This window comes from Urocampus carinirostris, chromosome 8 (genome assembly GCF_059441175.1).
Source record: "Urocampus carinirostris isolate Australia breed hairy pipefish chromosome 8, RoL_Ucar_1.0, whole genome shotgun sequence".
In the NCBI taxonomy this organism is placed as follows: domain Eukaryota; kingdom Metazoa; phylum Chordata; class Actinopteri; order Syngnathiformes; family Syngnathidae; genus Urocampus; species Urocampus carinirostris.
This window is the reverse complement of record NC_142356.1, coordinates 40932296-40944785: the sequence shown is the minus strand read 5'-3', so window position 1 is coordinate 40944785 and position 12490 is coordinate 40932296. Positions and strand designations below refer to the sequence as shown.

At 41.3% G+C, this 12490-nt stretch overlaps 1 protein-coding gene across 1 annotated transcript; it reads left to right on the top strand.

The window, feature by feature from the left end:
* Positions 1–9470: 9470 nt before the first annotated feature.
* LOC148361900 (uncharacterized) lies at positions 9471–12275 on the top strand. The gene is made up of 2 exons (XM_088342948.1): positions 9471–11397; positions 11553–12275. Exons 1-2 carry the CDS (start codon positions 10972–10974, stop codon positions 12273–12275), a joined length of 1149 nt encoding a protein of 382 aa, XP_088199074.1. The 5' UTR covers positions 9471–10971.
* Positions 12276–12490: the final 215 nt, after the last annotated feature.

Below are 12490 nucleotides of genomic sequence, written 5' to 3'. Positions count from 1 at the left end.
ACTTTAAGTCTTTTTGATGACTTTTCATGTCTCAACAATTTTATTCTGGATGGGGATATTATAACCCACGACATCTTTTAACATCTTTTCAAAACCTGTTTAACATATTTCCAACATATTTTTAAAAAAATGTTTTTTTGATGGAACTGTACTAACCCACGTTGCCACTTTAGCATCTTTCCAATGAGTTGTCAACATCCTCTCAACCTTCTTCCAAATATTTTCTTTTCTGTGGGGGCTATAACCAGTTTTGGGCATGCTACTTTTAAAGGGTAATTCGTTATAATTACTCACTACTTCTTCCAAAAAGGAACCGAGTTAATAACTAAATTACTCTAAAAGTAAGTAGTAACCAGGAAAACTAATTATTCACGTTATTTTGTTTTTTCCAAAGTTGGTGTATGTCAAATTCAGTTGGTTAGAGAATAGACAGGTAGTTAAATATTTCCTACACTTGAAGTGCAAAAAATAATAATATAATTCCAATCAGCATGTTCAGAAACACTCACCAATACGACCATAAACACACAAAACATATATAACTACATAAAACGTAGGTAAGAACACACAAAAACTTACGTGACCACGCAAAAAAACTGTCACAGACCAGAAACAGACACAGGACCCAATAGCGCTCGTTTTCCCAGTTTTTATTAATAAAGAGGGAGACCAGGGCTTGCTTCCACGATCCGATGGTTGACGGACAAGGGGAGCAAGAGATGCGGAAGTGGCACTTCCATGTCTAGCGAGGAGGGTCGAAAACAGGCAGGAATTACAAGTTGTTAGCCGGGACTGGAGAGCAAGGGCAGTGTCAAGTTCGGAAACGAGGTCGGCAACAGGAGGCAGGCAGGTAGACGGGCAAAACAGATCGGATAACGGGCAGGCAGAACGGGCCAGAGTGAGGTCCGGAAACAGGTTGGCAACGAGGATCAGGCAGAGAAAAACAGGGCAGGAACAGAGTCTGACGTAAGAGCTTGCCGAGCTGGGAGCAAGGGTTCTCATAACGATCTGACCGGGATCTCTTGGAAGTCGGGGGTTTAAAAGGAGTTCATCAGCCAATCAGCTCTCCGGGCTGTTGGCGCCAATTACGCAGTCGCAAGTGCTCTGAATTAGCAATCATGACAAAAAACATAGGTAAACACACTCAAAAATGTACGTAACAAATGGCTTTTGGCAGTCAGTGACAGTGACGGCGATATTATGGCGGAAGAAATTATTAGTTAGAGTACCTCGTTACTGATCATTATAAATAACGCTTTTATGTAATGATGTTAACACTGGTTATAACCGACGGTGTATTTTAATATATTTTCAACGTCTTTCCCACGTGTTTTCAACTTTTATTTTGTGGGTAGGATCACTTTAACCCACGTTGCCAACTAGGCGTCTTCTTAACCACTTTTCAATGTCTGCCAGTGTTTTCAACCGTTTTCTTTCAGATGGGACTGGTATAACCAACACAGTCAAGTCAAGTCATGTTTATTTGTATAACCCTTAATCATAAGGAGTCTCAAAGGGCTGCACAGAGCACAGATTATTGCAAACTATTATTACACCATGCCCTGATCTAAAACCTACGTGATGTCAAGAAAGAACTAAAAAACCTCAACATGAGGAAAATAAAGAAACCTTGAGAAGGGACAGCACATGAGGTAATCCCCCTTCTAGGATTACGAGACTGCAAAGGAATAACAAACAATACACAGATATTGTCAATGTGAAATATAGGTCATTCATAAGCTATTGAATAGAAGTCCCTTTTAGACGTATATTTAACAGTTCCACTGAGGTTGCAGATCGAATCTCAGTGGGAAGAGCATTCCACAGCACCGGGGCCTGAACGGAGAACGCACTCGAACCTGCGGGTCTCTTCTTGGCTCTCGGAATCACTAGTAGACCAGCATTTTCAGAGTGAAGGATTCAGACCGGAACATAGGGGGGAATTAAATCCGAAAGATATGAGGGAGCAAGTCCATGCATGATTTTGTATAGTACCAACAGAACCTTAAAATCACATCTTAAGCTAACTGGGAGTCAAAGCAGGTTAGCTAAAATCGAGGAAATATACACACACACACATATAATATATATATATATACATATATATATATATATATATATAAATATATATACTGGACTGTCTCAGAAAATTTGAATATTGTGATAAAGTTCTTTATTTTCTGTAATGCAATTATAAAAACAAAAATGTCATACATTCTGGATTCATTACACATCAACTGAACTATTTCAAGCCTTTTATTATTTTAATATTGCTGATTTTGGCTTACAGCTAAAAAAAAACTCAAAAAATCCTTTCTCAAAATATTAGAATACTTCCTCAGACCAAGTAAAAAAAAAATTTATGACAGCAAAACTAAATCAAACATTTGAAAATGTCCATTGATGCACTCAGTACTTGGTTGGGAATCCTTTTGCACGGATTACTGCATCAATCCGGCGTGGCATGGAGGCAATCAGCCTGTGGCATTGCTGAGGTGTTATTGATGCCCAGGATGCTTCGATAGCGGCCTTCAGCTCATTTGCATTTGCAGGTCTGGTGTCTTTCATCTTCTTCTTAACTATACCCCACAAATTCTCGATGGGGTTCAGGTCAGGGGAATTAGCAGGCCAATCAAGGACAGTGATGCCATGGTCAGTGCACCAGTTACTGGTGGTTTTGGCACTGTGGGCAGGTGCCAGATCATGCTGGAAAATGAAATCCTCATCTCCGTAGAGCTTTTCAGCAGATGGAAGCATGTAGTGCTCTAAAATCTCTTGGTACACAGTTGCATTTACTCTGGACTTGATGAAACACAGTGGACCAACACCAGCAGCTGACATGGCTCCCCAAACCATTGCTGACTGTGGGAACTTCACACTGGATTTCAAGCAACTTGGATTTTGCTCCTCTCCAGCCTTTCTCCAGACTCTGGCGCCTTGACTTCCAAATGAAATGCAAAACTTGCTTTCGTCTGAAATGAGGACTTTGGACCACTCTGCAACTGTCCAGTGCTTCTTCTCCATAGCCCAAGTCAGACGCTTCTTCCGTTGTCTTGAGTTCAGAAGTGGCTTGACCATGGGAATACGGCTATTGTAGCCCATTTCCCGGACACGTCTGTGAACTGTGGCTTTTGATACCTGGACTCCAGCTTCAGCCCACTGTCTTTGAAGCTCCCCCAAATTCTGGAAGCGGCTCTTCTTCACAATTTTGTTAAGGCTGCGGTCATCTCTCTTGGTTGTGCAGCGTTTCCGGCCACATTTTTCCCTTCTAACAGACTTTTTGTAGATATGCTTTGAAACTGCACTCTGTGAACAGCCTGCTCTTTGAGAAATTTCTTTTTGTGTCTTACCCTCCTGATGGAGGGTATCAATGATGGTCCTCTGGACAGCAGTCTTCCCCATACTTGTGATTTAGTTTACTGAACCAAGCTGAGTGTTTTTAAGGCTCAGGAAACCCTCGCAAGGTGTTTCGAGTTAATTAGATAATTCAGGTGATTAGTTGAATAGCCTACTTGTATACTTTTTCATGATATTCTAATATTTTGAGATAGGATTTTTGAGTTTTCTTAAGCTGTAAGCCAAATTCAGCAATATTAAAATAATAAAAGGCTTGAAATAGTTCAGTGGATGTGTAATGAATCCAGAATGTATGACATTTTTGTTTTTTTTAATTGCATTACAGAAAATAAAGAACTTTATCACAATATTCTAATTTTCTGAGACAGTCCAGTATATATATACAGGGAGTGCAGAATTATTAGGCAAATGAGTATTTTGACCACATCATCCTCTTTATGCATGTTGTCTTACTCCAAGCTGTATAGGCTCGAAAGCCTACTACCAATTAAGCATATCAGGTGATGTGCATCTCTGTAATGAGAAGGGGTGTGGTCTAATGACATCAACACCCTATATCAGGTGTGCATAATTATTAGGCAACTTCCTTTCCTTTGGCAAAATGGGTCAGAAGAGGGACTTGACAGGCTCTGAAAAGTCAAAAATAGTGAGATATCTTGCAGAGGGATGCAGCACTCTTAAAATTGCCAAGCTTCTGAAGCGTGATCATCGAACAATCAAGCGTTACATTCAAAATAGTCAACAGGGTCGCAAGAAGCGTGTACAAAAACCAAGGCGCAAAATAACTGCCCGTGAACTGAGAAAAGTCAAGCGTACAGCTGCCAAGATGCCACTTGCCACCAGTTTTGCCATATTTCAGAGCTGCAACATCACTGGAGTGCCCAAAAGCACAAAGTGTGCAATACTCAGAGACATGGCCAAGGTAAGAAAGGCTGAAAAACGACCACCACTGAACAAGACACACAAGCTGAAACGTCAAGACTGGGCCAAGAAAAATCTCAAGACGGATTTTTCTAAGGTTTTATGGACTGATGAAATGAGAGTGAGTCTTGATGGGCCAGATGGATGGGCCCGTGGCTGGATCGGTAAAGGGCAGAGAGCTCCAGTCCGCCTCAGACGCCAGCAAGGTCGAGGTGGGGTACTGGTATGGGCTGGTATCATCAAAGATGAGCTTGTGGGGCCTTTTCGGGTTGAGGATGGACTCAAGCTCAACTCCCAGTCCTACTGCCAGTTTCTGGAAGACACCTTCTTCAAGCAGTGGTACAGGAAGAAGTCCGCATCCTTCAAGAAAAACATGATTTTCATGCAGGACAACGCTCCATCACACGCATCCAAGTACTCCACAGCATGGCTGGCAAGAAAGGGTCTAAAAGAAGAAAAACTAATGACATGGCCTCCTTGTTCACCTGATCTGAACCCCATAGAGAACCTGTGGTCCCTCATCAAATGTGAGATTTACAAGGAGGGAAAACAGTACACCTCTCTGAACAGTGTCTGGGACGCTGTGGTTGCTGCTGCACGCAATGTTGATCGTGAACAGATCAAAGCACTGACAGAATCCATGGATGGCAGGCTTTTGAGTGTCCTTGCAAAGAAAGGTGGCTATATTGGTCACTGATTTGTTTTTGTTTTTGAATGTCAGAAATGTATATTTGTGAATGTTGAGCTGTTGTATTGGTTTCCCTGATGAAAATAAATAATTGAAATGGGTATACATTTGTTTTTTGTTAAGTTGCCTAATAATTATGCACAGTAATAGTCACCTGCATAGATATCCTCCTAAAATAGCTAAAACTAAAAAAGCCCCACTCCAACTTCCAAAATACTCAGCTTTGATATTAATGAGACTTTTGGGTTCATTAAGAACATGGTTGTTGTTCAATAATAAAATTAATCCTCAAAAATACAACTTGCCTAATAATTCTGCACTCCCTGTATATATACCGTATTTTTCTGCACTATAGGGCGCACCGGGTTATAGGGCACACCCCCAAAAAATAGTTTTTGGTCCTATATCTTCCATACATAAGGCGCACCGGGGTATAAGGCGCTACAATCAAACAAAACAGTCAGATAGTTCAGTCAAACTTATTACCCCCTTAACATTCCGAAAGCTTGCAAAGAAGCAAATACGTGTCGTAGACACGTGCGGATGTGGTGTCCGTACGATGTCACTCAAATGCATCGTTCCAAATATCATTCGGAAGGTTAAAGTCCTGGGATTCAAGAAATGCCAACCATTCCTTAGTTTCTATTTTCTTTTTCGCTCGCAACTTTACTGTGCATATGACAATAAACATTTGGAATTGAGTTTAATTAAAAAAAGACCCATCACAGAAACATCGATATCACTCTGAAACAAGATACTGGGAAAATATATAGCCGGAGTAGCTCACCGAAGTGGTTGTGTTCAATAATAATGTGCAACCAACCTCTCATATCCGTGAGTGTAGTAAATCCAGGAGAGTAAAATATTTACAAATACAGTACAGAATGGTAAAATACTGTTTTCTCTATGCCGTCAACCCAACATGCTATTCACATTCATCTTTTTTGGCCAATTGCAGGCTTTGTTTTGCCCCTTTAGCCTATGCCAGCCTGTAAATGATAAAAAGGATCCACCCTCTTTACCTCCGAATAACTTTAGCCAATAGTGATCGATTCAACTGATGATTGATACATCTTTTTTGGCCAATTGCAGGCTTTGTTTTGCCCCTTTAGCCTATGCGAGCCTGTAAATGATAAAAAGGATCCACCCCCTTTACCTCCGAATAACTTTAGCCAATAGAGTTCGATTCAAATGATGATTGACACATTGGTTAGCCAATGAAACGCCGGTATATAAATCCCAGCATACACCGCAGACTACTTCGCGTTCAGGGGAAAATCTAGTCGGCGGCTGCTTTATTAGTTGCAAGACTTTGCGACTTAATATTGATCCATATATAAGGCGCACTGTATTATAAGGACAAACTAAACACTATTCCATCATCATCGTGTCCTTCTATGCCGTTTCCGAAATCAGTTTTGCTGTACCGCTGTAGCTTCCTTAGCTTAGCACGATAGCCCGGGCGAAAGACCTGCTTTTGTTTGTGATCCCTATACCTTCTCCGCCACTTCATAAGAGGGTTGGCCAAACACGGAGATCCCGCAACCCTTTGTATTTCTTTCAGGATTTCAAAGGAGGCATAAAAATTAACCAAAAAGTCTTAAGCTAGACTCAGACCCAAATGTATAAGTTCCTCGCGACTATAGGTATTATTGGCTGAATATGTGTCCAGAAAATAAAAATGGACAAGAAAACAGTAATAAATAGAAAATTAGCTGAAGAACTATGAGCCGCAGCATCCATGCGCGCTGCCATCTTCAAAGTCAGAGCCATTGCCAGTCTTCTATTTATTCAATTGCAAGCTGCTATAAGAATTCCGCCTAACAAATGTTTTGTCCAAGGCAACATTCAAGAATCAATTCACAGCTCTGAGTAGTGACTTGTTATCAGATCGGCGGCCCACAATAAAACCTCGCTTGCTCCACTGACATTTGAGACACATCGCCCAAATCCACAAATTGTTTCAGACGCTTTATTGACGGAATTTTAAAAAGCCACCGCCATAGAAACTACACCTTCCGGTCACCACTTTGCATTTAGCAACGGGCATTCATCGCCGGTCCAAGCAAAATTAGCCCCTGGGAAGAAAGATTGGCTCAGTGCTGGTGAGGCTTTATTAAATATAGCCACAGTGCCATATAGCTATCTGCCCTCACTTAAAATAGACCTTCTGCTGCTGACAGTCTGAAATGGGCTGTTATGAAAGTGGCAACCATAAAGCATCGCAGAAAATTAAATACTTCCTCTTCTTCGAAAGTTCAGATATATTGTGTGAAGGAAATTTGCGGCGACATGCGAAATAGGCTGTAAGGGGGGTGAGAAAAGAGATTATGGCGGCATGGCACAGCCAAGCGAATAATTGGGTGGATTAGTTAAAGGCGGACATGAGAAAAACAAATATCCATACTCGATACTCCCTATGATTAAAGTCAAATCGATATCCTGATTGATATTGATCATCTGCTACTTGATGTTTCTTTCTATCCTGACTAGTCTGCCAGTTCCGGCTTCTGAAAAACATCCCCACAGCATGATGCTGCCACCACCATGCTTCATTGTAGGGATGGTATTGTCCTGGTGATAAGCGGTGCCTGGTTTCCTCCAAACATGGGGCCTGGCATTCACACCAAACTGTTCAATCTTTGTCTCATCAGACCAGAGAATTTAGTTTCTCATGGTCTGAGAGTCATTCAGGTGCTTTTTGGCAAATTCCAGACGGGCTTCCATGTTCCTTTTACTAAGAAGTGGCTTTCGTCTGGCCACTCTACCATACAGGCCTGATTGGTGGATTGCTGCAGAGATGGTTGTCCTTTTGGAAGGCTCTCCTCTCTCCACAGAGGAACGCTGGAGCTCTGACAGAGTGACCATCGGGTTCTTGGTCACTTCCCTGACTAAGGCCCTTCTTGCCCGATCGCTCAGTTTAGAAGGCCGGCCAGCTCTAGGAATAGCCCTGGTGGTTACAAATGTCTTCCATTTACGAATAATGGAGGCCACTGTGCTCATTGGGACCTTCAAAGCAGCAGACATTTTTCTGTATCCTTCCCCAGATTTGTGCCTCAAGACAATCCTGTCTCGCAGGTCTACAGACAGTTCTTTTGACTTCATGCTTGGTGTTTGTGCTCTGACATGCACACTCAACTGTGGGACCTTATATAGACAGGTGTGTGCCTTTCCAAATCATTTCCAATCAACTGAATTTACTGCAGGTTGACTCCAATTAAGCTGTAGAAAGATCTCAAGGATGATCAGTGGAAAAAAGATGCACCTGAGCTCAATTTTGAGCTTCATGGCAAAGGCTGTGAATACTTATGTAAATGTGTTTTCTTAGTTTTCTATTTTTAAAAAATTCCAAAAAAGTAAAAAAAAAAAAACTTTTTCACATTGTCATAATGGAGTATTTTGTGTAAAATTTTGAGATAAGAGATTAAATTAATACAATTTGGTAAGAGGCTGTAACATAACAAAATGTGGAAAAAGTGAAGCACTGTGAATACTTCCACGATGCACTGTATATATATATATATATATATATATATATATATATATATATATATATATATATATATATATATATATATATATATATATATATATATATATATATATATATATATATATATATACATATAGACACACACACACACGCATAAAAACATGCATTTCAGGTGAATTAGCCAGTCCAAATTGTCCCTAGGTGTGAATGAGCGAATGAGTCTGTTCTTGTGTGCCCTGCGATTGGCTGGCAACCAGTTCAGGGTGTCCCCTGCCCACTATATATATATATATATATATATATATATATATATATATATATATATATATATATATATATATATATATATATATATATATATATATATATATATATATATACACACACACACACACACAATTATGACTCACAACACGTGGTAAGCTTTCTCTCCTGGCTTTGATCTCTTTGATCTCCGGCAAAACTAACATAAAATGCGACAGAAACAAAATGAAAATAGATCCAAAAGGCTTGCCAACATCATTCCTGCCGTTCCATGTATTCCGGTACTCTCCAAGCCCGCACAAAATTAAGTAATTTTATTCATATTTAGTTTGTATGTTCTCCCCGTGTTTGCGTGGGTTTCCTCCGGGCACTTTGGTTTCCTCCCACATTCCAAAAACATGCATTTCAGGTGAATTGGCCGGTCCAAATTGTCTGAGCGAGTGAGTTGTCTGTCCCCTTGTGCCCTGCGATTGGCTGGCAACCAGTCCAGGGTGTCCCCTGCCCACTGCCCGATGATTGCTGGGGTGGGCTCCAGCATCCCCGCAACCCTACTGAGGATAAGCGGTGCAGCTGATGAGATGAGATGAGCTATATATATATATATATATATATATATATATATATATATATATATATATATATATATATATATATATATATATATATATATATATATATATATATATATATATATATATATATATATATATATATATATATATTAGGGTGGTCCTTATTTTTCGACTTTTAAAATTTCATGCTCTGACCCCTTGAATATGTTCCAATATATACAAAACGTAATTAGGCAAAGTTTCATCAAAATCAAAGGATATTTAGAGGTCGCTCAAGGCCTCTGAAATTTTGGTATGAAAAATAAGGCTTTTTCGCACATTATATCAGACCTAGTGTACAAAGTTACTGGCACAATAAATAATTGTTCAATAATAAAACTGCATAAATACATGTCAACGAAATACTTATCTGACCACACCAGTAAATAATTTTGACTGTCTTTCGGATTTCAAGGAGAACAATTGTCACAAAATGGATTGGGATTATTGTGGCATTCGTTTTGACTGGCTTTCTATTATCGATTAGTATCACAGTGCCTTGGTGGTTTCAGATATTCACCACACTGAGTTCTGATTGTCAAACGTGTCACAAAAATCAAGATGGCTTCATCGAAGAGATCAAAAAAATATCTTCTGCCTCATGAAGAGGATATAACAGGGTGTAAACTACCTTCGATTCAACAAGTTTTGGGTTATTTTTTGTATCGACACATCGGATGCAAAGAGACTATCAGAGTTGCAGCAACAGCCACTGTAGAGAAATTGACATCTTTCTGGCTCAGAGCACGGATTCCTGTACGTCACACACAAGACATGGTGAAAAAAGTTGAGAAACTATTTGCTGAGTGGCAGGGACTGAAAAAGAATTCAACTCGTGAAACAGAGACACAGAGAAAAAAGGAGAATGCGTTCAAAGCCAACTTCAACAACCTGTTTGATGTGGCACATGCTGATGCCTTGACTCTAATTAAGATGGAAGAAGACCGCGAGTTTCTTTTGGCACAGAGAGAAGATGGACGACGTGGCTCGATGACATCGGTAGACAAGGTCCTTGAGAAAAAAGAAAAAGCCACACAGAAGAGACAATATAAAGAGGAAACCAGAAAGCGTAGATCCGATCAAGAAATTGAGGCGATGAGTCAATCAGTGACATTGGAGGGCAGCAGTGAAACTTCGGTTGAGGAGGAGTCTGGCAACTTTTCTCCAGACAGCGTTGCCTGCAGTAGCTCAACTTCCGATACCAACCAATCTAAAAGAGGCAGAAAGCAAATCATCTCCCCAGAGCTGTCGTCTAGTCTGGATCGAACCGGTATTTCCGATAGGAAAGCAATGCTTCTTGTCAGTGAGACAGCAAAGAGTTTGGGACATGATCTCTCAGAATTCTCTTTAAATCGAAGCTCAATTCGGCGACAGCGGCATGAACACAGAAAAACACAGGCCACAGCTATTAAGCATGCCTTTGATCCAAAAGCTCAACTGGTTGTTCACTGGGATGGTAAACTTCTTCGTGATTTGACTGGCTCCGAGAAGGTAGATCGGCTACCAGTTTTAGTGTCTGGACCTGGAATTTCACAACTCTTGGCTGTACCGAAACTTGGATCTGGCACGGGACAGAACAGGCTCGTGCTGTGACAGACACCTTAAATCAGTGGGGTATATCTGATCAGGTGAAGGGTATGTGCTTCGACACAACCAGTTCCAACACCGGTCGCCAATCCGGAGCTTGCGTGCTTTTGGAGCAGATGCTTGGCCGTGACCTGATGCACTTGGGATGCCGTCACCATGTCATGGAGCTTATTGCAGGTTGTGCATTTTGGACGTGCATGGGATCGTCTTCTAGTCCAGAAATCCAAATCTTCAAGCGATTTAAAACGCAATGGAGCTTCATCGACTCCAGTGACTTTCAGAATGCAAACAGTGATGAGTACACCAGACAGAACATCGCAGATGTTAGAGACAGCCTCAACGGTTTCATTTCTGAAACCCTTCAAGCGAACCAACCAAGAGACGACTACCGGGAGTTGCTCGAGCTTGTCCTTGTCTATCTCGGAGGCATACCTGAGCGAGAAGTGAAGTTTATGGCACCAGGGGCGATGCATCAGGCGAGATGGATGGCCAACATCGCAGATGTTAGAGACAGCCTCAACGGTTTCATTTCTGAAACCCTTCAAGCGAACCAACCAAGAGACGACTACCGGGAGTTGCTCGAGCTTGTCCTTGTCTATCTCGGAGGCATACCTGAGCGAGAAGGGATCAGGCGAGATGGATGGCCAAGGTGATATATTCATTCAAGGTGTGGATGTTTCGACACCAGTTCCGACTGACTGCCCGTGAGGAAAAAGGTCTTCGTGACGTGTGTCTTTTCTATGCTAGGATATATGTTAAGGCTTGGTTCCTGTGTCCTGTGGCAGCCAGTGCTCCTCGCCATGATCTCGCTTTTCTAAAGGACCTGGTGAACTATGGGAACATCAACAAAGCCATCTCTCAAGCGACAAGCAAAAAGTTTGCAACTCATCTCTGGTATCTTTCTGAAGTCCTTGTTGGCGTGTCCCTTTTTGATCCCGACGTATCGCATGAAACGAAAACTGACATCTCGAGTGCCATGAAGTCAACCCCAGGAGCGGAAGAACCAGAAGTTAAAGGCCAGGTGGATCTGAAGTGCGTCAATGACAAGAAACTCGCAGATTTTGCAACCACTAATACCATCAAGCTGCTGCAGCTTCTCAAGATCTCCACCAGCTTCTTGGATGCAGAACCGACCACATGGAATGGCCGCATTGATTATAGAGAGGCATGTGACAAGGTGAAAGCATTGTCTGTCATCAATGACCACGCAGAGCGAGGCGTCGCACTGATTCAAAACTTCAATGGTTGTCTCACCCACAATGAAGAACAATTACAGTACCTGTTACTGGTGGTTGCAGAACATCGCAAAAGGTTCCCGAATACTCAAAAACAGACCATCGTGAAAAAGAAATGAACACTTTGTGAACATACACAACATTTGATGATAGGCTATGTTACAATGATAAACTTAATGATTCGTTGAGGTAATTGCTGAACTGAGAGCAAACGCATTGTTTTTCCAAAGACAATCGGCCTGTTTTATGTGAACTCTGAACTGGTGATTTGGAAATTATTATTCGACTATTACTCGGTAGACTGTTTGGTGTTGGCTTGGTTCTATTTTCACTT

Bases quoted from the DNA above. Each gene is read 5' to 3' on its own strand.
- LOC148361900 (XM_088342948.1), top strand. From the start codon at position 10,972: ATGTGCTTCGACACAACCAGTTCCAACACCGGTCGCCAATCCGGAGCT. The intron at 11,398-11,552 runs GCGAGATGGATG...AGAAGGGATCAG, and splicing joins CACCAGGGGCGATGCATCAG to GCGAGATGGATGGCCAAGGT.